Genomic DNA, 25,756 nt, shown 5'->3' on the forward strand with positions numbered 1-25,756 from the left:
TATGATACTGGAATACATGCATAAGAGAAAGTTTTATTAATTATTTCAGTTCTCTGATGAAATTAAATAAAAATGAAATGAACAAATGTATATTGATAAATATATTTTAATTCTGAAACAATTCTTTAAATTTTCATTTTCTGATCCTAATTTTGAGCTTTATGCTCTTCTTTTAACCAGTACAGTTCTTCCTCTCTTCTCTGGTTTCTGACATGCTATTTTTGAAGCACCACCATCTGCAATTCTGTTAATTGTTTCACATTTAAGAACAGGTATTTTTATTGTAAAAACAAAGTTAGCAGTTTTAAGCTGAGATGACTGTGGAAAAGGTAGAACACAGTGAAGGTGTCATGTGTCCAGTTACTTCCCCTTCCCTACCTGATTACAAACAGCTGCTTAAGTTCATTGCAGAAGCCAGAATTATGTATGAAAATAGTTACTGACCCTTAAACTAATGTGAGATACAGTAACAACAGCCTCCAGTATGGATACATGCCATATGTATATTTCTATTTCTACCCAGGATGATAAAAAAATTGCGGCTTTTATTGTAAATGTTGGTATCTTATTCTTCATACATGTGCTTATATAATTATTAATAATATCATGGAAGCATGGACACACTCACACACACACACACACACACACACACACACACACACACACACACATATATATATATATATATATATATATATATATATATATATATATGCCTGAAAACTGCAAAAGTGAATGCACAATGTTCGATAATTCAGCAAAGATACTTTTTGTTGATCACCCCTTGCTGCTATAATGTGTTATCATTCTAAGATATAGATACAACAGAAAGCTAGCCAGTAACACTTCATAAGATTGTCAATCAAATCAATCTCAATAGTGACTCAGTTGCCACTGTCTGTTGAAGACACTAAAAAGATCAATCATTTTACAAAGCAGATGGCATTTCACAGTTGCTTTTATATTATATCCTACTTGGACTGTGGTGCCCTTCCCTTGACAACTTTCATTGTACGCAATTTTGCAACTTACATTCCACATATGGGGTGCCACAGATCTGTAGCCTTTGCTACCTTTTCTATGCATAATATTTATGTGTTTCTTTCTTGCTAAAAAATCGTACTTGTGTTGTAGCTGCTTTATCGATCTATGTGAAGTTGTTTACCAATGCAAACTGTTGCATTTTTACTCAGTACTTTATTTGGAAACCTAGATAGATCTCTTGTTAGTGAAACAACAAATACCTGATCCTTTAATTAATTTTACGATAATCCTTGTACTGTTCTACATCCAAGTACTTTAAAAACATAGTTAAATGTTTGCACTAATGTTTTCATTGAATGAAACCGCAGCAGTTTTCTACTACACTCTTGAACTCGTCTACAGTATCCACCAGCCTCAAAATATTCTCAAACAAATAATTTTGGAAGTTGGAACGGTTATCACTCACCAATGAGTTCAATACTGATTGAGCTTATTGGTTAGATTAGCTATTCGCGCAGACGACGACTAATGTAAATATGAAATGTACGTGCACTTGCCCAGTGTGCTGTTCAGCTATTCCGAGAATAACTAACCAGGAATAAAATGGTGTCCGTACAACGCGCACTCCAAGTTAACTCGTGGTTAGTGTATTCCTCGGTTAGCTATCCCTGGATTTAGCCCTAGATTGTACAACAGGTCTATTGTCTTGTAGGCTAAATGATGTGCTACAAATTTAAAATGTCTTCACCGTAGCTCTCTTAAGGAATCTCTCAGTGTAGAATGGACAGAAACACTATATTCTAAACTGTTTTTATCGTACGATACAGGATTTCTACGTTAAATTTCGACGTTTATGTCATACGGCAATAGCGTGACTGGTTTGTTGAGCATCTGAGTGTTTCTGATTTCAGAGATAGCTGTTGAGAATACACAAGAAACAATTCGATCGAACTAGCCAAGTGGCGCCTCCAGCCATCTTATTTCCGGTTTCGTGCGTCCATTTGCCGGGTTGGAGGTCTTGGACGCTGAGGTAGCTCTTGTCGTTTGGATGTGTAGCATGATTTCCCGTAGTCACATTTGAGTATCAATCTCTTTATTTGAGTAACCGTTTTTGAAAATGGGCGAAGAAAATAAAGGCGGTAAGTTTCTACTATTAAATATGCTTTATCGTTTTTCAGTTATAAAGATGGCTACTTGTTCCATGAATTACGCGTAAATTATCTGCTTGCTTTGTAGCTATACTTTCAAGCAATAAGATTACGACTGCATACTGTCTTTTTTTAAAATCTGGACTGTTTACTTGAAATAGTATGTGAAGGAAAGCTAATATGAAATGCCGTCGAAATGTTTGGAGATGATTGTGTTAGTTTAACTACCGCCAATACATAAAATTTGTGAAGTTAATATTTTGGTATTTTGTAGACCCGTCCTGTTAAAATTGTATGTTGTGGAGGGTCCCGAAAATTTTGATAAGTTGCTGTGGAGACCTTGAGCTGGGGTTGTGCTGTAATAATCTAATATTAGATTCCTTAAAATTCAAAATATTATGTTGGGATAATACGGTAACACCTTTAAAGTTGCTCCTGCTGGTTTACCAAATCGTAGAAATCTTGCCTGTAGCATATAGTGTACCAAGAGAAAGGTTCTTGAAATTGTAAAAAGGTCTGTTTCACGTTTTGGTATTTGTAAGGAAGTAGATTTATGTATTATTGTGGCATTTGCTGTAAAGCTTAAAGAATTACTAGATGGTGACGGGGTTTTTCCATCCAGTTGAGTTTTATGGATTGCATCTCAATACTTCACTATTTCCCCAATCCACATTTTTTCCAGAATGTTGATTATAATAGAGGAAAAAGAACGTTGATGTATAGAAACATGTTATCTATCAGGCAACAAAGTAAGACCACGTTTGAATAGGTGGACAATTCTTTCTCTGTAAGAGGAGTTCTAGATGTACACTAATTCACATTTGTGGAGAGAGAAATCAGCAGGGCATAGACAAAGATGGGAAACTCCCGCCCCTCCCAAGCAGAAATATGCTGTCTAGTGATGAACGTTGGCACATGCGCGTCAACTGATCCATCATTGTTGTTTGGTGTTGGTTGCGTGTTCTACGTGACTTTTACCAAACATGGTGGAATGATCTTAAATGTGCATCTGATAAGACAGTAAGTTAGTGCCCCAAAATTAAACTGTGGAATGCTTAACTATCTTCATACTTTCAGTGTTATTGATGGCAAACTAATAGAAATGATGAGGGTATTTGAGATAGAATTCTGCTATTTAGTGATGAAAAACTTAGTGTAATATTGGACCCACTGAGAAACTTTAATGTGAGACTGAAGTGCATTGTAGCCCAATGTCTTGGTTCAGTTGAAAAATGTTCCATGTATCATTTTGGTTTGCTAGGGTTTGGATTTTCATGCACTATCAAATTGTAAACCATGTGCATTCATGCAGTACATCGGTGAACCCATGGAACGAGGCAGCAAAAACTATAAAAATTTGGCGTATCACAATTCAGTTATATATTTTCTTCGTAAACAATGCAAAACAACAGATTTCTCTAAACTTTCTTCCTTATTCATATGTTTATAAGGCAAGCCACGCTAATAACTCCAAAAGTGTCCACAACTCGAAACTTGAGGGGGGGGGGGAGGAGAGATTAGGTGGCAATAATTTAAGGGTTTGCAGCAGAAGGAAGTAAACAAATGTTAAACTTGTGTTAATTCATGATATTTTTTAACTCTAAAAGCTGGCAATATTGATCCAGGTATGCCAACTGGTTAAAATAGGTTGTCGTGGCAGAGCTACATATTTCAGGCTCTGTAAATGAGGAATCATGGGTGGATATTTCAAGAATACATACCAGTGATAGGAAAGGTAAGCATATGTTTATCAATATGCTGTTGAGCTATCAAACCCTTGGACTGAAGTTTACAATGGGCCACTCATATTCATATATTGACAAGTCCTGTATGTGTATGGTTGAGTGAACATTTATACTCTACCCTTCTTTATTTAAATTTATTGGTATGAAGTATATTGACTTTTACCTACATCTACTGAACTGAGCTAGGGTGCCTCAGCTAATATGTTTACGAACCAACAATTTGTGAAATTACTCATATTCAGCATGTCTGACGTAATTCCTATAATATAATAAAAGGTGCTCTCATGCAAATAATTGCACTGTATGTGCTGAAGCCAGAAATAGTTCTTTAAAATGTATGAATTAATTGTTACATTGATGAAATCAATGATATATGAAAGAGGTCATAGCATGCATTAGTGTGGAAATCAAAGTTAAGGGAATAATTTTAGTTGGTAAAGCAAATGAACTTGAATGTCTTTGGGGTTCGCTACTGGATCCCAAAATCAACTGAGTACTCTCCTGAAGATGGTGAACAGTGGGATCGCTGAAATATTGAATAGTTGATTTTAGGATCTAGCAGCAAACCCGAAGAGACTTAAGACTTATTACACCTTTGAAAGCCTGTGAAGAACTTGACTGCTACATATAGTGGTAACAGGTGTGTCTGCAGTATAGGCTTTGCTTATGTTCTTGCCATCTTTAATACACTTTCTGTCATAACTAGAAATGCGTTAAATTCGATAAACTTTCGTTACATAATATATTTGAGGATTTTGATATATCTTCTGTACAGAAAAAGGGTGATCCACTACAAAACTTTTCTCTAGTATAGGAAACCAGGACTCTAGTATAGCCTAAACAAAAACTTTTCTCTAGTATAGGAAACCAGGACTCTAGTATAGCCTATACAACTGGATAGCCAGATTCAGCTTGCTGTTAGGTTCAGTCTGGTCGTGGAAGGAATTTGTGGCACCCACGTTGTACTCCGCCTATAACATATTTTCCGACATTCACCATTCTGTTAATTTTATTCTGGTTTGGCTTTGTTTATAACAAATTTATAAGTTCAAGTAATTCATACTTTTAAACTTCATTTTAGTGTCACAGAAGCAACTCATGGCCTTGTGAGACATATTTCTGGACAAATATTTTAAAAAAAAAGTGCTGGTAGTGTCTGAACATTAACATACTAAATTTTGAATACACTAAGGACCTGCTTATGGCCAAAAATCACAAAGATACTCTTAAATTCCACGTCTATTGTGAATGTATTGTAACACTGCAACTGTTAATATTAAAGCTATTTTATGATGAAATTGCTGCAGTGAGTTACTTTTATTGTTTATTTTTCCATGACATTTAAAGATGCATGGCACCCAATTTTCACATGTTTACACTTAGTTTGTTTCTTTACTAATAGCATTGCAGAATTTTGTAGTGGAAGTTTTTAAGGCTGCAATTGTGAAACATAAGGCAGTTCACGACCCGGGAATTAATGTAAGTGTTGTCAGCTACTATGAGTTGGCTCCAATACAAACAAGGAAGGAGAGAAGTTATGATGACTGGTGGCAGGAATCCAAAATGAGTTGCACATAATACTTTAAAATTAAGACTACTTTATTTCCAAAAAAGAAAATATTAATATAGATTCCAAGACTTACAAAGCGGGAAAGCGCTGGTAGATAGGCACAATGAATAAAACACACAAACACAATTTTGAGCTTTCGCAACCGGCGGCTGCTTCGTCAGGAAAGAGGGAAGGAAAAGGAAAGATGAAAGGATGTGGGTTTTAAGGGAGAGGGTAAGGTGTCATACCAATCCCGGGAGCGGAAAGACTTACCTTAGGGGGGAAAAAGGATAGGTATATACTTGTGCGCGCGCGCGCACACACACACATATCCATCCATATATACACCATATATTTTTCCTATGTGGAAGTTTCTTTCTATTTTATTTACATCAAAAAAAATATTAACTTATCCTTGGGATGGTTTGATGTTCTCCTTTGTCTCGGACGTCCAATTACATTTATGCTTTGTTACTATGTATTGATGCTCTTGATGTCTGCAACCAAACTGGGCCCAACCAGTGATGGGTGGCTGGTTAACTCTGGTTAAGTCAGCTTTGGCATGGGTTGCTGACGAATCTTCCTGGAGGTATGGCACTGCCTGCTTTTTCCATTGGTGCACGGGTCAGCACCTTCTTGATTTCGTTCCATATCGCTGTGCTGGTTGGTGTGCAATCGATGCTTCATGACTGCACAGTAAACATTTTTTTGAAGATTTGGTGAACATAAAATGAAGTTTGAGACACAATTTGTTGGCATTGTGTATCAGGGAAGGGGTGTGATTTGCATGTTGTCACGGGCGCCATAGCTTTTACTTTGAGCTAGGAGCACTGCTGTCGTGTCACACTACGACCTGGCCCACAAACTCGAGTATGTGAATCAGACTTCGGGGTTCACCAAAGGTTGCCCATGCCTGCTTAATCCCTTGAAATTTTCTAAGATAGGGAGTTCTCTTTTAATGAAGTGTTGCAGAAGTGTAGTTTAACATTTTTTACATATTGATGAAATTTTGGAGTACCTCTTTATCGGCATTAGTTTAAGGGCATTTCTTGTTTCCAGTCATTGAAAGGCATATATTCAGATATCATCAAATACCTCTTGTAAAAAGACATCCTGTAAAATCTTTGGTGTTCTGGGTACTCAGATCACATCTTGTACAAAAGACAGTGTGGTGCTAGCCGTTATAAAAGATTAATCAGAGGACTTTAAAATTATGATATTGACAGATCACACAGACAGATTAACAATGTTGCTGGTCTTGGCTTACGGTGTCTCGTGCCAGGCCACTATACTAAGGCTACAGACAAATCTCCACAACATGCAAGTTGTATTTAGTATTAAATATGCCAGAATAAGAGGTTTCGTTATTTTGCAGTAGAAGTGCAAACAATTTTTAGTCTGGGAGAACATTCAGAATTTTTTGTTAAATATTTGCAGTAACTAATTCTAAAATTACAGGCTGGATGTCAGTGTGTTTACAGTTATCTGGAAAGTACTTGCAATGAGATGACTGTCAGTCTGCTTTCAAATAGTTTTCTTCTGCACTGCTTCCTGTCATGCGTATAATTAAATTTCCCGCTCATTCTCCCACAATGCCTGCATTTTCGGCTGCCTCAGTGATGAGTTTCAGGTCTCGCGGGTTACATTGACAGTTTCACAGTGGTATAACATTGACAAGTAATCCTTTTCATTTTTGTTTGGAATAACATTATTTGCATCCATACACCTTCAGTTGTTGGGGAAAAGTGAGATTCCATTCTTATGACTTTAGGGAACTCATCAATTATGTATGTTGAAGACCATAATTTTCGTGCCACCGTTTCGAGGAATTCAGCCTACAAATCTTCTGAGATCCACATCTACTTTTCAGCCGCTGTTTGTGCTTCCAAAGTTAGTGACCAGTTGTGAATAATGTGATACAGGGCATTATACTTAACAAGCACTGATCAACTTGTCAAACTTGTAATAAGCGATGTCTAACCACTTCTCAAAATCTATACTGCTCATATTGTCTTGGTCATCACCTGTCTTTTCCAAACAAATCATTAATGGGCCGTTTGGCACAAAACTCTCAAATGCACCTGCATGTAAAACCGTAATTTCCCCACCATTTCCAGCAGGCACTGCCATTGTTCCCATGGGTGCTCATCACTCCAGCCTCTACATAATGAATGGCTGGCATTTGGTATTATTCAGTCTCATCTAGCCACATTACACTTTTCAATGTCACACTCATGATCTTGCACAGAAAATCAGTCATGCGCCACCATCTGTCCTTTCAATTAACATTTTACGTCTACTAAACACTGGATACATGAAGCCTGTCTTCGAACGCAGTGAAAATTTGCTGCCTTTGAAAGATTCTTTCGGAAGTGATGAGCAATTTAGTGTGGTGTGCTCTCCTTTGTTATAGTACATGAATGGCAGTCTCTTCGGAAGTTGTTGAAAGCTGGCATCATCTTTGACTGCTTATTTCCTGGTGTTCTTGCTGTCAAAGCTTCCTCTGCAACCTAACAGGAAATAATGGCTCATCTTTTGTTCTTTCTCATAGTGGTCCCTTACTGAACACACACATTCACAAGTCTAGCTGTATTTTTCTTCTTCAGTTTCACTTCATCTCGGGTTTGCACAGATTGTTATACTGGATGAGGGTTGAAATGAAACAGTTAATAAACACCAAAAATGAAGTATACTACAAACTAGATGTCTAGTTAGACAAATGACAGCAGTGGTTACAAGCAAGACACTCATTAGTACATTTCAGGCAAGTGTGTCAGGTTTGCAGTGTGGCATTGTGGTTCGTGGTATCTGCTCAAGTGCTTTCAGCCATTGGCTGGCTTCCTGTGGTTGACAGACAACAAAACAATGTTGCTGAGCTGTTTGTCTTATTGCTACTAATTTTCTTTCTGCAGTCCAAAACAAGTCTTGTTCCAGACAGAATGTAGTGCATTTGCTTTAAAATTTGATGTCCCAGATTATTAGTGTTGCTCTAAGAACAATAGTAACTAGAGCATTCTCACTACTCATTTATGGTGACCTTGGTGTTTGGCTTCAGAATGGTGGATAATTTGAGATTATGATAGCCTGACTTAATAATTTGTCACAAGTACAGTGAACACAATTAAATTACTTATCACAATTTTTCAGAAGGTAATATTTACCTGAAATCAAAGAATTTGGAAGAAACTTGTAGAAACAACTTTTTTAAAAAACTATTTGCTTCTGTAGTCATGGCATTCTTTTCTTTCACAAAACCTATGTATGAGGCCTTCATTTGTTTAGTCAATCCTAACTACTTCAGTTACTATTGGATTAAATTTTATGTTTCACATAGGAAATGCTTACACACACACACACACACCACAGAGGTTTGAGTGTGCATATCAGGAATTAAAGCTTTTGTCAGCGTGAAATTGTCTTTATGATGATTATTCGCACATGCGCGTCATCTGATCCATCAGTATTGTTTGGTTTTGGGTGTGTGTTTTACATAACCATTACTAAATAAGATGGAATGATCTCATTGTGCATCTGATAAAGACACAAAATCAGTATAAGCATAAAAAGTGAAAACAAATTAAGTATATTTTTAAACTTTAAATAAAATAGTTAATGACTTGTGCTTTGTTTTTCAGAGAGAGATAGGGACAAAGACAGAGATAGAGATAAGGATAGACGAAGAAGATCAAGATCTAGAGAGCACCGAAAGAGGTCCCGCTCAAGAAGCCGTGGTAGACGGTCTCGTAGCAGAGATAAACGTGACAGGGATAGACGGAGCAGGTATGCACCTTCTGTTACTTTAGTACTACTCCCATAGCTCAAATAAAATATAAATAAAATTCCCATTGACTGTGGGGGAGGGGAAGTACAATTTTGCTTGTATGCAACCAGTCAGGCTTTAAAGGATGTGTATTCGCCTACAAAACACGTTAACTTGAGGACATAGTGTTCAAAACTGAAATTGCCTGGCCCAGACTAGTCCAATCATTGAAACATCTTATCAGTTATTTTAAGCAATGGGTATAGCTTAGCAGGTGATAATTAAATTGTTACTGCACAGGTCACCTAGCAAAAAAGAGAAACGGTCAAGACGGAGGAAACCATCTTTATATTGGGATGTACCTCCACCAGGCTTTGAGCACATTACACCCCTCCAATACAAGGCGATGCAAGGTAAGCTTGGCTTAAAAATTGGATCTGAAAGTATTATGTTAGCTCACTCTAAAAAATCTTAATTTTATTTTGTAGCTGCTGGCCAGATTCCAGCTAATATAGTAGCTGACACACCTCAAGCAGCAGTGCCTGTGGTTGGTTCAACAATTACTCGCCAAGCTCGTCGTCTGTATGTTGGCAATATTCCATTTGGGGTCACTGAGGTAATTTTAGTTGAAATTTCAAAATTTGGCATTGCAGTGTCTTTGGTATTGTTGATTAATGCTTTTTTATGTTTGTAGGAAGAAATGATGGAATTTTTTAACCAGCAGATGCACCTTTCTGGTCTTGCTCAAGCAGCAGGAAATCCAGTTTTAGCTTGTCAGATTAACTTGGACAAGAATTTTGCATTTTTAGAGGTGAGTACTACTGTAATCAAGTTGGGTTAATTTATATTTTAAGAAGATATAAATAGTAGTACTCTGTAGCAGATAGTAAATATTATATAACTGTATTAAATCATTTCCAAAATGATATAGTATTATATTAAGTATAATTTTTTGCAATTCTTTTTTTACAGTTTCGGTCAATAGATGAGACCACACAGGCAATGGCCTTTGATGGAATAAATTTCAAAGGTCAAAGTTTAAAGATTAGAAGGCCCCATGACTACCAACCAATGCCAGGGATGTCAGAGAATCCATCAGTTAACGTTCCTGGTATGCTTGAGTTCTATGCTAAAATACATCTTCAGAGCTCACTAGCATTTCCTTTTAATAGTTTACTTGTGCTTGAATACACAAGTATGTTTATATAGGGTAACCTCTTTGCCACTGTGATTTTTGAGGAGTCACCATTTTAATTCAAAAAGTGGTTTTGCTGTTCCTCACAGTTAGCAGTGGTACAGTGGTTAATAAAAGGACAGTGCTGTGAGCTGTACAGTAGGACAATCTGATTTGGATATAAAAATTCTGCTGATGGTGAAACAAAACAAAGATAGTCTAAAGTACATTAACTAATAATTGAGTGTTTGAAAGCTGAGAGGCTTACTTTGAGATTACATACACAACTGATGTCTTCGAACATCATCAGAACTTCATAAGTGTTTCATTTCATGTCCCTGCACTGCCTCCTCATAATATTTTTCTTCTGTACTGGATGTCCACAAATCTCTTATTTCAGTCATCAAATTGTTTTCCTTTACATTTGTCACTTCATCATATTCCTATTTAATAAAATTTCATCTGTGTTCTCTCACTTCAGTAGTCTTGTGTAATAGTGACTTGGATAAAATAGAAGTAAATATGAAAAAAAATTTTCTATTTCTTTTTGTGTCTTGTGAACATCCACTTTAATATATTGTAATCTGTATCCAAAAATAGAAAATTTCATAAATAGCAGTATCCATATTCCCAAGCATAAGGGTCGTTACAAATTTTACATTTTCCGGCCCTCACTTCATTATTTCTGTGTTCTCATTTGTTCATTTTTGAAGCGGTGTTTCAATCAATGTTAAGAAAATTGCAGCATATGTGATTTATGTATATTTTGGCAGAGGAAAGTCCTGTATGTTGTGTGATGTAATCTTTTTGTTTATTTACAGTACATGGTCATGCTGTACTGCATTTTAGATTCTACTTAAACGTAAGATCAGTTCCCAGAGTTTCATTTCATGTCGCTGCACTGCCACCTCATAATATTTAAAACATTGATTTGCTAAGTTGAAACTTGTTGGCACCATTTGTGACCTGAGGGTGAAATATATAATTTCGCAAGGCAGTCACAGTTCTTTTGCAAGGCAGTAAGCCTAGTCTGTGCAATGGAGGAAGCTTGTGATCCTTATTGCTGAAGTATATAGATGTATGAAATTGCTGTGTACTGTTAACTGGTATTATTAATGTGGTTTTTAAATTTTTGTAACTAGTAATATTAGGTTAATAATTGTACTTTGTTTCTGTTTCACCTGTCCCAAATAAGATTGTTCTATTGTCATACTATATTTAGTATAATCTCTTGGTCAGCTATGAAGCAGTGTTTTGCCACTAAGGGGTTGTCTTGTGTATTGCTTAGCAGGCGTGATTAGCACGGTAGTCCCGGATTCACCGCACAAGATCTTCATTGGTGGCCTTCCCAATTACTTAAATGAGGATCAGGTATGGACTGACATTTTTGCTTTCCTGATAAATGTATCAACAAATATTCTTAAATTAGCTGAGCTTGAAATGTTTCTTTAATTTTAGTTGAAACCATAAATGTTAAGCTAATGAAAGCATATATAACAAGATATTAATTTTGATTCTTGAGTCTTTATGAAGGTTGATGAAAACCATTTCATGTAAATGCTAGTGTAAAGTATTTTAGAATTGTTTCTTAAAATGTTTACTTTTACTTTGTTTATGAGAATTTGAACTGTTATCAACCTTGTTGGAAGAGATTGTTTAAATTGCTTGTCTGTACAGTTGTCAGTTTTCAGCAAAATGGTTTTCTCTAATCTTTTTGTAAGTAGTTGGTCCTCTTCGAGTGTCACACTTCATTGAATGTATAACATTTGGATACTGTTTTGACAAGGTTAAGTTTTAGACCCATGAAAGGACCATTGGAAGAGCAAACAGTTTTGCTGCAGAATTCTTGTTTGTACTTTTGATGATCTATGCCGAGAGATGTTGGGTCTTCATAGCGCAAAGTGCCTTAATGAAGTTGCGTGATGTATTAATTGATAGCTTGGGGCAGTGCATGTAATCTGGCGTTTTAAGATCATGTAGCTGCTAATTTCCTGTCTTCATGTGTGTAATTTTTTTCTACCATCATTGAGTACTGTGTTGTGATCCCTCACTGCCCCAAGTTCATATATCCCAGGTGAGTACAAATTTACAGTACAGAATCCATTTTGCTTGACGTCATTATTGCCCAGCGTTGGTGAGACTTTTGTTATGCTGCTGTCTGCATTTAGAGCAGTGTTGTGTACTGTTTCCATCACAATTCTTCGTGGGGAACCTTATCATTCGAAATCCATTTTGTTTGCTATTGAACTATGTAGTTGTGTATTGGTACATGGCAACACAGCAGCAGTTACTGGAGATAAGGAATGGAATAATATGGATTGCTGCTGGGCTCTTCATTCATTTTATCTATTTTATCATGCTGATACTTCAAGCCCCTCAGTCTTTAACCTTGATCTTGGTCAGAAAAACTGCATCTTTTGCACAAGATTCTCATTATTTTGCAGGTTGATGAAAAACTGAACGAGAGGCAAAATACTTTTTCAGCAAAATGATATTGTAGCTCTCCAGATTTGTTTCATTTTTTTTCCAGGCCAGTGATGTTAAACTTAACATTTTCTTTCAGAACTGTTTTGTGGCCTATTACATTAATGAAATATAGGCCTTCCAGGTAAACACCTGTGGCAGTTTTCAGGATACTTTATTATTTGTATAAAGTTTTATGAATTTCAGCAGTACTTTTCTTCCCATTTGACGTTGACACGTCTGCATTTTTTCCAGCAATTACATGTATGTGTTTGGTGCGTACTTAACAGTACAGTGATGTGGATGTTAAATTTTCCTGGTCTGTCAAGGATATAAATTTGTCACTTTCATAATGTAAATTTGTTTGATATTTTTTTCCTTCTGTATTAGGAATAATATTGAGGTTATATATTTCAGTTTAACAAACCTTGTATTATTCTTGGTACAAGAAAATTGGCCAGTATGTTACATCCATGTACCCATATGTCTAAGTAGCACTGAAACATTTACATGTATTAGTTCATATTATATAGATAATTATAATTTAAGAGTTTCGTCGATGTTTGAAGTTATTTTTGTAAAAAAAAAACTCGGATACTCATCTATGCCTCTGCTTTCTTCCCCCCTTCTGTCGTAGCTAAGGTTTCGCGGGTAGTAAGACCCATCCTTTGCTTGTCGATAATATGAGAGAGCTACAAACACGCACAAACACATTATGGGATCATGAAAGGCAAGTTTTCTAAAACATTTTATGTTTTGGGGGAACTAGAATTTTCCAGCCCCCATTGTGGAACTCATGACAACATTATGGTATGTATGTTTAGTTTTGTGTGTGGTTCATTGTGACAAGTGTTTAGGTAAAAAAAAGTGATTGGTTGGATAGTCACATGAAATGTGCCAGAAGTTTGTCATTTAGCAGCTAGTACTTCATATGAAACCCATGTGGGCTACTAATAAAACTTGTCACAATGCAACCTTAAAATTTTATCTTTCAGTCCATGGCTGCAGCTGGTACAGGTGGGTGGTTTAGTTACTAAGTTTTTGTTATTGATTGCATTGTGTTTTATGGGAACATAATTTTATATGAAGTAGTTTTAATGAGTGAAGATCAATAAAAAATAATAAAGCATGTTAACAGTTTGAGATTTACATTCATTTCTTATTCTTAAAATTTATTTTGATCATTTTACTATTTGCACTTCATGCAACTTTACTAAAAGCGATGGGGAAGGGATATCATTTTGAAAATTATTATTGCATTCAGTTCCAAATTATATAATTGTAATATAACAAACATCCATGATTTTGTTAACTGTGAATTTGTATTGCTATTTTCATTCAGAGGTCATTTGCTCAATATAGTGTTAATTCAGTATAAAATGTTTAATAATTCATGGGTGTTTAAAGTGTTGCAACAAATATTTTTGCTATTGTTAATATCTCCATTTTCAGGTTAAAGAGTTACTTATGTCCTTTGGACAGTTACGTGCTTTCAACCTTGTGAAGGACTCAGCCACAGGGTTAAGCAAAGGCTATGCCTTTTGTGAATATGCTGATGTGACAATGACTGACCAGGTACGTCTGCAGTGACATAGACATTTAATATCACTGTATCAAGTAATTGATAGGGATTTGCCGTTGTTGTTTCAGTTGGATTAAACTAATTGCATAATATATATTAGAAAAATGTGATGCTTCAGTGCCATGCTGAAATTAACCCTTTGCATCTAAACAAAAATAATTTTTTTATTAAAAGATGTTGTGTTGACATACAGACAAATCCAACAATTTTATTATGAAATTCTACTAAATTTTGTGATCTCCAAAATCATTAGGTTGCTAAGAGAATTGAGATTTATAATTAGCGGATTTGGTAATTCCTTAATTCTGTATTATATCATTATGCACTTGACTTGTGTGATTTATCACATGCTGAAATGTTATGAAGATAACACATAAATTTATCATGATCTACTCACATCTGCATCCAAGAAATATATCTAAACTGATCTTTGGCTACACATGTGGTGTGCATGTTGTCAAGACTGCTTTCCCACCTTTCATTAGGTCACTGCCTCTCTTCCCTTACTTTGGAACCCAGCTAGGGCTTCTTTAGCCCATATGTTATACATTTTTCTGGTATGAGGACTTTCCCATCTTACTATCAGTCATCTTCTACTCTGGTTATTTACTTGGAATGCCTGCCTATTTTCAACATTTGACTTGTACACTTACAAACTAATGTTTTTGAAGGGGAGCTGATATCACATTATTGAAGCACCAAAGACACATTTTTGAATATTTCCTCCATAATGGTGGTACACACTGATCGTAAACTTTACATTTCATACACTTTAAAAGCTTAGTTTGGAAAACTTATCAACACCACTCTGGGCCATCAGATATTTTACTTTTGCTGTCTATACAGTTCTCTGAAATACAAAACCTTAGTTGGTTCTGTAGTTTCATTGTCAAGATTCAGATAGGGTGAATGACATTTAATTCGTTTTAATAACATGTGTAAGTGTGCTTCCATTTTCTATTATTTGTAAGCATTTGAGCACACCTTAATGTAGCAGATCTAGGAAGCAGGGGAAGAGGGTGGGTGATTAAATGGGTTGAACTACAGTTGTGTAAGGTACCAGTACAAGTGGGCATGTGCTATCATGTTTTGACACTCCCAAATCTGGCAAGCAGTTGTGCAGTAGCTGTTGTAAAAGACTTTGAGTATTTTACTTCGCTGTGTGTCGCTTTTGTTTCTTATTTTGTAATGAGTAAAGACTAGTCCTGGTCCATCACTGGGCTCGTGTGTGTCTTACCAGAAGGGATTGACGACCATTTTGATGAATTGAAGACCATTGTGACCATATGTCTGCCTGCATTTGCAATATCCTCTCCCATTTAAACTAGTGGCCAACTGCCGCATCAGTGTTCGCATTTTACCAAATAATTTCTCTCTGATCAAGGAGCTCTTGAAATAGTTTGTTGCTAATATACATTTTTCTACAAAGCTATTCTGGTAATATTACCTGTTACCTAAAGAAAATACATAAAACACATGGGTGACCTATATTTTGTGCTCGATTGAAAGAATATTGTCCCACAAGATATCCTAAGAAAGACAAAATGTTACAGTAGCGCCACAACCTTCTGACTTGGATCCAAATAGGCCTTCAGCAAAGCAACTGTAGCTTTAAGAACATTGGATGCGGCATTCAGATATTGACCAACACAGTAAAACAGAGTTACCATCTGCAGGCATTGTCTTCACATAGGATGATTAAAATAAGCAGTTCTGTACATGGTTGATGGCATAATTGACTACTACTTGAAAAATTTATTACATCTGTTTTCAGTACAATGAAATATCAAAACCCTATGTGATTTAATGAACTTATAACACAGTTCGCTTCATTAACCAGTTGTATTGCTTGTTATTATAAAAGAAAGTTGCTCACTGGCTGTGTGCTACTTCTTGCATTTAAGTCTCTTTCTTTGTAGAGCATTTGTGTAACCTGAACAACTGCTTTTTATAGAGTTTTGAGAACCCTGAGCCTTTAAGATGGTATGAAGTACTGAGATTGTGGATTTATTATTAATGTTCTGCACTCTCAACAGTTGGCCTGCATGTGTCCCCTTGGTCACTAATTGCTTTATAATGTGACAAACTTTATAAGGGTACTACTCACCAAATCCAAGGTGTTCAATAAGTCGCTTGTACCCACTGGGTCATGCTAAATACCAAGAACCTCGGGGAGCTCATTTGTGTAAACACATGAGCTTGGTGAGTTTTCAGGAACTGGGGACTGGTCAGTGTTTCCAGACCTGTCACTGTGTGCTCTGGGAATGCTCCAACAACCACGATACAGTGCTGCAGTGGGATGTTGTGTGCCACAGGTATGGAGGATATTGGCTTAACTGCCTGGATCACAAGAATGATAAAAATCTCTCTATAAAACACTGCATGATCTCAAGGTGTGCTATGTGCTGATGAAGTGATGGCTCTTGAAGAGGGACAGTTATTGAGTGGTAACCTGTGAGCAATCTGCTACACCTAAGTTGTATAAGGCTTGCCCAGGCAGTTGGAACTCTATTGAGGTGGACCGTAGCTGCCTGTGGGAACACCAGGGCAAATATAATCGATACTTCCAGCCCCAACATGATGGCTGTGTTGTCTGGGAATTCTCGCAATTACTCACCCAAATGAATGATGGAGGCTAGTCGTGATAAATTGTACTTAGTACTGGGGCCCATGGAGTTGCAAATTTTGTGATAAAGAGGAAGGAGGGGACATTTGAAAAAGTGCCCCCCCCCTCCCCTCCTGTATTCATCAAGTATTGGAAGGACTTGCTGGTATCTTGGGGCATATTAAATGTTTGCAAATTGGTTCCTTATTGATTGAGGATAACAGGCAAAGCAGGTGCAACTTCTTAGGAAGTCATAAAAATTGGGTTACAGTGATATAATTGTCCAGTTGTCTAACTCCCAAGTCAAGCACGGGTGTGGTCACATGCTGTGATATTACGGACATAGACATCTCAGAACTCGATGCGGAGCAAATGATGGGAAGGCATAATGGCAAAATTGAGAAGGTCACCACCTTCGTGATCTTCAATTCACCAGCACTACCTAACACATAATGGCAGGGTTCCTCAGAGTTAAGGCTAAGTTTTATGTACCTAACCATAGACATACCAGCAATTTGACCCTAAAATGCCAAGTTGCTGAGGTTGAAGTGACCTTTAGAAAATGTGGAAGGGCAGCCCATGAATCTCTGTATCCAGCTGTGGGAGCCACCCTGCCTGGAACCAAGACTGCCCCATTTTTGCTGAGGAATGCAAAATTCAGGAAGGTGGATGACATAAGCAGAAGCCAAGCTTCTGTGGAACCTGTTGAAAAGATGGACATTAAATTGCAAATGACATCCAGCAGCAGCTCCTTTTGCATGCCAAAGCAAAGTGGGCATAGTGAACCATGCGATTATGACAGGTGAGACTGGTGACTTTTTCAGTGAGCATTGAGGAAACACCCCCCCCCCCCCCCCCCCCAGCAGCAAAGTACCTGTCAATGTCCCCCAACATATTCACAGAGAGTCACAACATTTGAGTCAAAAGCTGTCCCAGGCACCATTCTGACACATCTGACAGTTGAGGACATCATAGGAGGATACCTTGTCACCAGACCCAGGCAGCCACTCCTTTCCCCTTTACTCTAAATTCCTCACCACTCAAGCACCAGTATATCAAAGGCACTCTGCTGAAGTGGCTCTCTTACTCCAGTGGAAAATGAATGACTACAGAATTTGTGTGGAGGAATTGAAATTCCTTATACAGGGTAGACCTTTGTGTGTCTTGTCTAAGAGACTCATTGTAAACAGACTAACATGACTATGCTTGCAGGCTGTCCTCACGACAGAGAAGACTACCTTGCTGGTGACAGGGTGAAAGATGGGGTAGCAATGTTTGGCACATTTTGTTCCTTGCCTGTGCCTTTAACCACATCACAACCAATTTCTGTTTGTATAGTGGCCCATGTTACTGTTACTATGTAGTAAGAGTCTGTTAACAGTGAGACCCACATACACATTCTTTAACAACTGCCCTCTCCCATTCTCCTTGGAGGGTAGTGCACAGTGTGCTGTGGTGACTAACACATTTTGCCCCAGGTATTAAATACTTGAAATTCTGTCACAAACTAGACAACATATTGATGTATGTGGGTCGAGCTATACATTTTAGCACTGCTGTGTTCTCTCTACAACCATGGACCTCTCCTTCTGCTCACCTGCCTTTGCAGAAACTGCTCAATATGGAGTGGATGATGACCTTCATGGTAACAATCATTACCCTGTCTGGAGCCATCTGCCACATGGAGCAGATCCTGACAAGATGTTACTTAGGAAAGGCTGACTAGGTGCTGTACAAGCAGTTAGCTGTTTTCAAGCATTGTAGAGGTTTCTGGAATGGGTGGGTCAATTACAGGTTTGAATTGCCATACCACTGACACATCCATCCCAAAGCCCAAGGCGATATCTGGGAGGCAGCCTGTTGTTCGGTGGAATAATGAATGTCGTTTTGCAGTTGGGAGACAAGAGGGGGGGCTATACGAAGCTTAAATTAGTGGCCTACAGACACGAATTTTTCAACTTTTCAAATGGCGAGGGCAAAGGTAAGCAGAAGGATTAGAGTAAGCAGGTTTTTAGCAATAGTTCCTAAACTCGATCAGTAGGTACATACCCACAAGTAAAGTATAGTAAGCCATCAGGAGGATCTCAAGGTGGAACTCAGGTCTGCCAGTCCTGAGAGCAGGTGTGTCGTAACTTCAAGGAGTGTTGCTCAGACAATTGCTGAATCTTCTTATTAGAACCAATTCTACTCATGATCCAGCTTTTTGTCCTTGTCTGGAGATGCAGGAGAGGGTTGGCTGTCGTCTCCAACCCACCAAATTTAGGACTGTAGCCAGCCTCTCTCTTTGTGGGAACTGAATTTCCATAGTCAGTAGTTTGTGGTAATGGACCCGGTCATCAGCTGACAGTGTGCAGGACAGTGAAACAGTTTGACTCAGTTGGAGCAAATCCTCTTTCAGCTCTTTAATGGACTTTTCCAACTTGTGGAAAGTAACTTAATCCAAATATTAAAACCAGGGATCAGACTAACCCCTGTAGTGATCGTAGCATTAGTCTTCTAAGCTGCATAGGAAAGACTGGTCAATTGGTGCCGATTATGTGTTCTCAAAACTAAGTCCCTACTATGTAACCCTCAGTGTGGTTTCAGGTGGTGTCACTCCACACTTGACAAAGTGACACTGCTCAAAGCAGCAGTTCAATAAGCTTTCCTCTGTATGCAACACCTTATCAACGTCCAATTTAGTTTGAAAAAGGTTTATGATACAGCACTACCTGGAGGAAAATTTATTTGTTGCAGCTTTATCAATGTGTGTTCAGTGGATAACTACCCACTGTCATAAACTCATTCTTCTCGGACAGGTATTTTCCGTACAAAGTTGGGAATGTCCTACCTGACTGTTTTAAGCAAAATTGTTCCTAGTTTGTGGATGACTTCTCAGTCTTCTGTGCGTGCTCGAACCTTTCAAGCTACTCGGCAATTGCATTTGACAATAAAGTGGGTGGAGGAATGGTCTAACACTACAGGTTTTAAATTCCTGTTTGTTGTAATGGCTTCTGGAATTTTACCTCTTTTGAAACTGGGGATACTGTTCTCACTTTTAAGAAACAATGAAGTATTATCTTGGCATCACTTAAAATGAGAGGTTATTGTGGCTGCCACACAATAAAGAACTAACACTAAAATACTGTAAGGCTTTAAACATCTTAAAGGGGAGTGTGCAGAGCCTGTGCAGCTAAGTTTATGTATCTGTCTCTGGAGCCAGTGAAGATGTAAAATCATGTCCATGTTATTTGCTACTGAAACAGAATTATAGAGATGAGATACAAAAGAACAAGATATATAAATTTTCAGAAGTATGCAACTCTTGTCATGAAAACATGTACATATGTCCATAGATTCGTACCTATTCAAATTGCTACTGAGATTCTGCTTCAGTAGGTACAGTGTTATATAGTAAAATGGCCTGGAATGTTTTAATGAGGGGTAAAATTTTTAATTTGTTAAATTACTTAATTTTAATTTAATAAGGGGTAAAATTGTCCCCGTTTCCAACATTAAATGTTTATACGCAATCACTAACTCCCTCCTTCGGTGTATTTAACCCTACAAACACATTTTTGTGTCCAGATAATATTATCAGGATTCTGAGTCTGTCCATGTATAAAAATCAGAGGTGGTATGAGTGTATTAGGTTCCCATAAATTTCGAACAATGTAAAACTCAGGATGGAATGTAGCAATATTATGAGAAGGAAAGTTGCTGCTCGCCATATAGCAGGGTTGCTTCATCGCAGATAGGCACAAGTAAGACTCACAATTATAGTTTTCAGCCGTTGAAGGCCTTTGCAAACAACAGACAAAAATATGCACATACCCCGTACTCTCATGCAAACGCAACTCTCACAAGACTGCAGTCTCAGTCAACTGGCGCACAACGAAGTTCTGCAGGGAAGTAGTGGAAAAGGAGAAAAATTAAAAAAAACTGGATGTGGTGTTGAAATGACAGGGCGGAAACCGGGAAAGGGCTGGATGGGTGAACGACAGTGACTAACGAAGGTTAGTCATGTGTGTCGTGTTTAAGTGGGTGGGTATGTCTGTTTATTGTTGACCTTCGTTAGTCACTGTCATCAACCATCCAGCCCCCTTCCCTGTTCCCATCCAGCACTACCTCCCACCTTACTATCCCTCCCCCTCTCCACTCCAAACCACCTCTGTACCCCCACCCAGTTGTCACTCCCATCATGCACTGGTGCTGCTGCCTGCAGTCTGGTTTCAGTTGCCTTAGACTACAGTTGTGCTTGTGATTTGCGTGTGTGGGTGGGTGTGCGCATGTCTGTCTATTGTTGATGAAGGCCTTAATGGCTGAATGCTATAATGATGTCTTTTTGTTGTGCCTATCTGTGACTCAGCATCCCTGATACATGGTGTGTAGGAATATTGTGCCCATAAATTTGTTTGATGGCTTCCATAACAGCTTCAGGAATGGAGTGTTAATGTTCAACACACACTTCCTGGAACTTTAGCCTATTGGAATTTACACTGATTCGTGTCCAGATGGGGAAAGTGAATGTATCAGTTTTGTCGGTTGAGAGTTAGTGAAAGTATGAAGTCAAGACTGCTTTCTTCATGCTTTCCAAATCATTTACATTATTCCTGAAGGTTGTTCTATAATACTGCTGAAGCTGATGTATTTTGTCAGTTGACCCTCACTGACTTTTCCATCTGACAGTATGTTGGTGCAAAAAGTTTCTTTTAATTTTCTGAGGCCGGTTCCCATCCTCTTTTCTACAGGTCCAACTCTCTCCAGTTTCTTTATATTCACATTTTCATGCAGATTTGATTCAACTACAGTCTTACAGGCTTTAGAATTGCATTTAAAGAGAATTTCGCATGGATAGGTGTAAACAGGTGGATTTTATTGGCTGCTGTGTCATGTTCTTTAGTATTGCCCTCAGGGTAGTGCTCCCAGAGCAGTTTTCCATATATTATATGGAATTGTTTGCCATCCAGAGCAGATGAGATGATGCTGTAGCAAGAAATTCATCTGCTCAGATTCCTGAAGTGCCCTGCTTGCTATTCATCAGACCAGATGTTGCAAGAATTGCAGAACACTCATTTGCAAACATGGAAAAGAAAATAATTTTCTGCTGGGTCCAAGGCTTATAGGAATCCAAGGAAATGAATTCACTTATGTGACCACCTAGGAGCCTCACGGATTGTGCTGCAGGGTTTTATATCCTTTGTTATCCAAAAGACCCTGTGTTGATGGCAGGCTCAGTGGCTGGAAGTGTAGAATAAGAAGCTACTTCCAGTCAAACCTTAAGAGTAACCCTGGCTTATCACCTTCCTACCACAAAGAGCTGAAGTAGTCGCCCTTACTACATTTAAAGTAGCATATTGTTTTTGATAGTTAGCTTTCTTCTAAGTCGTGAGGAGCCATAATGTGTCAGTCACCCAGCTACAATTTTTTCCCTTTTGTCTTTCATGGCGTCTTAGCCTTAATTTTTATCTGGTTATTATGCGGTGTTTTGTATGACTTAGATTGCTCATTCTAACTCTGTAATGATTATGTTTTCACTGATTGTGTGTGGATACCACATGGATTTATATTTTTTCATTGGTTTTTCACCTGCCTCATTATTCTAACCAGGTGTGATTAAGATTTACCAATTTCATACATTTTTACAACTAGTTCGTTATTAAAATTATCAGTAACAATTGAATTTGAAAGCTGGTACTGTACTTGCACTGTTAAAATGCTTTCTTATACACTTGTTAGCAGTGTTGGATGCTACCATAAAAGTTAAAATGTTTCAAACACAGTTTTTACTTTTAATTCTAATGGGAAACAATGTTGTTTCTTGTATTCCAGGCTATAGCTGGACTAAATGGCATGCAGTTAGGTGATAAGAAATTGATTGTGCAACGAGCAAGTGTAGGTGCAAAGAATGCACAGATAGGACAGCAAGCCCCTGTTCAAATCCAAGTTCCAGGTTTGACAATGGTAGGAGGTGCTGGACCTGCTACCGAAGTGAGTATCCTTGAACATATTAGGAAATCCATTGTTGCTGTTGTAGAATAAAAAGTACAAATTAAAGGAAAGGAGCTTTGTATAAAAGTGGATTAAGCATATACTTAAGCAATAGATAAGAGGCAACACAGTAAAAAGATTTCAAGAGCTTGATCTATCTGTTGTATCACAAAGGCTTTGGTGTAAATCTTGTGTTGAACAGCAGTGGATAATCTGCCTGTGGTGAAATTGGCAACACTGTTAAACAGTTTTCTACACAAGTTGGTTTACAGCTCCCTAAGCAGAACCAAATACATCATTGTAATTATTGTTTCCAGTAGTAGTTGCTTTCATAGCAGATACCACTGGTACCAGTTTATGTATGAAGTCTTAACCTCTTAATTTTGAATATGATCTATTTGAAGATTCAGTGATTTTGAAACCTTGAAGTAGTTTACACTTATTTATAATTATTAATTCTAGATGTTCTCAAAAAATGTCAGTTGTAAGCTCGGCCAATTTATAATGTCTTGGAGTTGTAGTAATCAATATACATAGAATGGAAAAGTACATTGTTTGTCCAGAAAGTAATGCATCACATTTTTTAATTTATTGATTGGATAGATTCAACAATTTAAAATTCTTAAGAGTATGGCCCTTCTGCATCAATACCTTTTTGACAGCATGATTTTCATGCATCATAAGCTTTCTTTGACTCCTCAACCTATGCTCTTCAGGGAATCTGTCAAAGTTGCTTGCATGTTGTCCAACTTCATGCTTTCCTTTGAGGCAGAAGAAACAAAAGCCTGTTAAGGTTATGTTGGAACTGTAGGGTAGTTGCAGCACATTGTCCCACCAAGTACAGATGTGGTGTGAGCCGTCATATTGTTGTGGCGCAGATTTCATGAAGGACAGAATTCATTTTGAATGCAGGTGACCTTGTGATTCAGTCTCTGGAGCACTTCCTTGAAAATTTAAGTCTTTGTGGTTTGAACTCGTTAGTCACTATCATTATTGCATTAAAAAAAAACCTGATCATGAACTTCAGGATGTGCTCGTATTAGTCTTCTTCCAATGCAGTGCTGTTGTGTGCCATTCCACAATCTGCTTCTTTGACTCAAGATCATACTGAAAGATCCATGACTCTTCTCCAGTGATTACATTGTCCACGAAATTGGGATTCATCGTCTTCACAGATTGCATTTGACATCTGTGTTCAGTGACTGACATTCATGAGTCACACGGTTGTGTGTTCATGATGTTGGCATTTATCCTGAAGTAACCTCTTCCACACTTTCTCCAAACATTTTGTGCCATCTGCTCTACTGCAGTTTGGAGAGACAGTTATCCCTGAAGGCTTCCTTAATCATTCTGGAAGATTCCAGCAGTGTCCTGTTAAGCTTTACAGGAAACTATATTGCGTAGCATTGCTCTAAAGTTCTCCCTGTCGCAAGGTGACATGACCACGAAGTACAGGTTCACACCGTGTGTGTGTGTGTGTGTGTGTGTGTGTGTGTGTGTGTGTGTGTGTTCTAGATAGTTCCTTATAGCAAAGCGATTAAACTGCCTCGGAAATGTCAAGTATTGCCATAGAGTTCATTAAATAGTGGTTGGTGAAATACATTAATTACTGGAGTAAATAATACAGCTAGGTACATTATTTTCTGTAGCTAATGTTACATTTTGCTTTCTAGGTCCTTTGTCTGCTCAATATGGTCACTCCAGAAGAACTTCGGGACGAGGAAGAGTATGAAGATATTCTTGAGGATATAAAAGAAGAGTGTAACAAATATGGAGTTGTGAGATCGGTGGAAATTCCAAGGCCTATTGAAGGTGTAGATGTACCAGGATGTGGAAAGGTACGTGTAATTGTTAGCTTTGTGAAAACAGTGAAGCATAATGTGTTATTTATTGCATGTTGTGATGACAGATATTGACAGAAAACTTTTTGCTGATTTAATTGGCTTAATCTTTTCTGAACATGCATAATTCCATGTTTACATTACATTAAACATGAAAATTTGATAACTATATGCTTAATTAGTGTGAAACCAAATTCTGATGTTATACTAATATCCGTTGTTACTTTAATTCTTGTTGCAGGTTTTTGTGGAATTCAATTCAATTATAGATTGTCAAAAGGCCCAGCAGTCACTGACTGGCCGAAAGTTCAACAACCGTGTTGTGGTGACGTCTTACTTTGACCCAGATAAATATCATCGCAGAGAATTTTAATGTAAACAAAACTAAATAGCCTCTCTTGATGTGTATGGCATTGGCTAGGATGTCCACACGGAATATGGACAGCCACTGCACTTGGGTAATCATACTTGGCTGTTGAAGCATAGTATCATGTTCTGTAACCATTACTATTGGAACTTTTTAAAGGGCAGCCTTGATTTGATATGGGGAAGTTGCAGTTAATTTTTGAAATCTGAGACATGTACACCAGTATTTCATTTTTGTGCATCTTCAGTTAAGACTATATGCTAAAATGAAATCATTTTGTTCTTAATTTAGTAAGAACTGTCTGGCCTGCATTTTTTGTTACTTTCCCTTGTGTAAATAAAGAGTAATTTACCACCTCACTTTCTGTGTCTTTCTTATTTGTCTATCTACTAGGTTCTCAAATGTTAGATAGAAACCAAATACAGTTTAACCTCGCTTTTATGTTCCTGGAATCAATGTTTTCCCATTTTTACAACATTTTTTATCGTTCTCATCACATTTCTGATATCCACAATGTTAGTTTGCACCCAGTTTTGCATCAACATATTTATAATTTCCCGTGATTTAC

The 25,756-nt window shown here is 37.6% G+C and overlaps 1 protein-coding gene across 1 annotated transcript; it reads left to right on the forward strand.

Moving 5' to 3' along the window:
- Positions 1–1,907: 1,907 nt before the first annotated feature.
- Positions 1,908–25,547, forward strand: LOC126334717 (splicing factor U2AF 50 kDa subunit). The gene is made up of 11 exons (XM_049997231.1): positions 1,908–2,123; positions 9,062–9,206; positions 9,487–9,599; positions 9,675–9,802; positions 9,881–9,997; positions 10,159–10,297; positions 11,649–11,731; positions 14,276–14,398; positions 22,822–22,980; positions 24,654–24,818; positions 25,063–25,547. Exons 1-11 carry the CDS (start codon positions 2,102–2,104, stop codon positions 25,192–25,194), a joined length of 1,326 nt encoding a protein of 441 aa, XP_049853188.1. The 5' UTR covers positions 1,908–2,101; the 3' UTR covers positions 25,195–25,547.
- Positions 25,548–25,756: the final 209 nt, after the last annotated feature.

Source organism: Schistocerca gregaria, chromosome 2, assembly GCF_023897955.1.
Source record: "Schistocerca gregaria isolate iqSchGreg1 chromosome 2, iqSchGreg1.2, whole genome shotgun sequence".
In the NCBI taxonomy this organism is placed as follows: Eukaryota; Metazoa; Arthropoda; class Insecta; order Orthoptera; family Acrididae; genus Schistocerca; species Schistocerca gregaria.

Excerpts from the sequence above, each read along its gene's own strand:
- LOC126334717 (XM_049997231.1), top strand. The coding sequence starts at position 2,102 with ATGGGCGAAGAAAATAAAGGCG. Across the intron at positions 11,732-14,275 it reads ATTACTTAAATGAGGATCAG|GTTAAAGAGTTACTTATGTC; the intron begins GTATGGACTGAC and ends CTCCATTTTCAG. Across the intron at positions 24,819-25,062 it reads ATGTACCAGGATGTGGAAAG|GTTTTTGTGGAATTCAATTC; the intron begins GTACGTGTAATT and ends TTCTTGTTGCAG.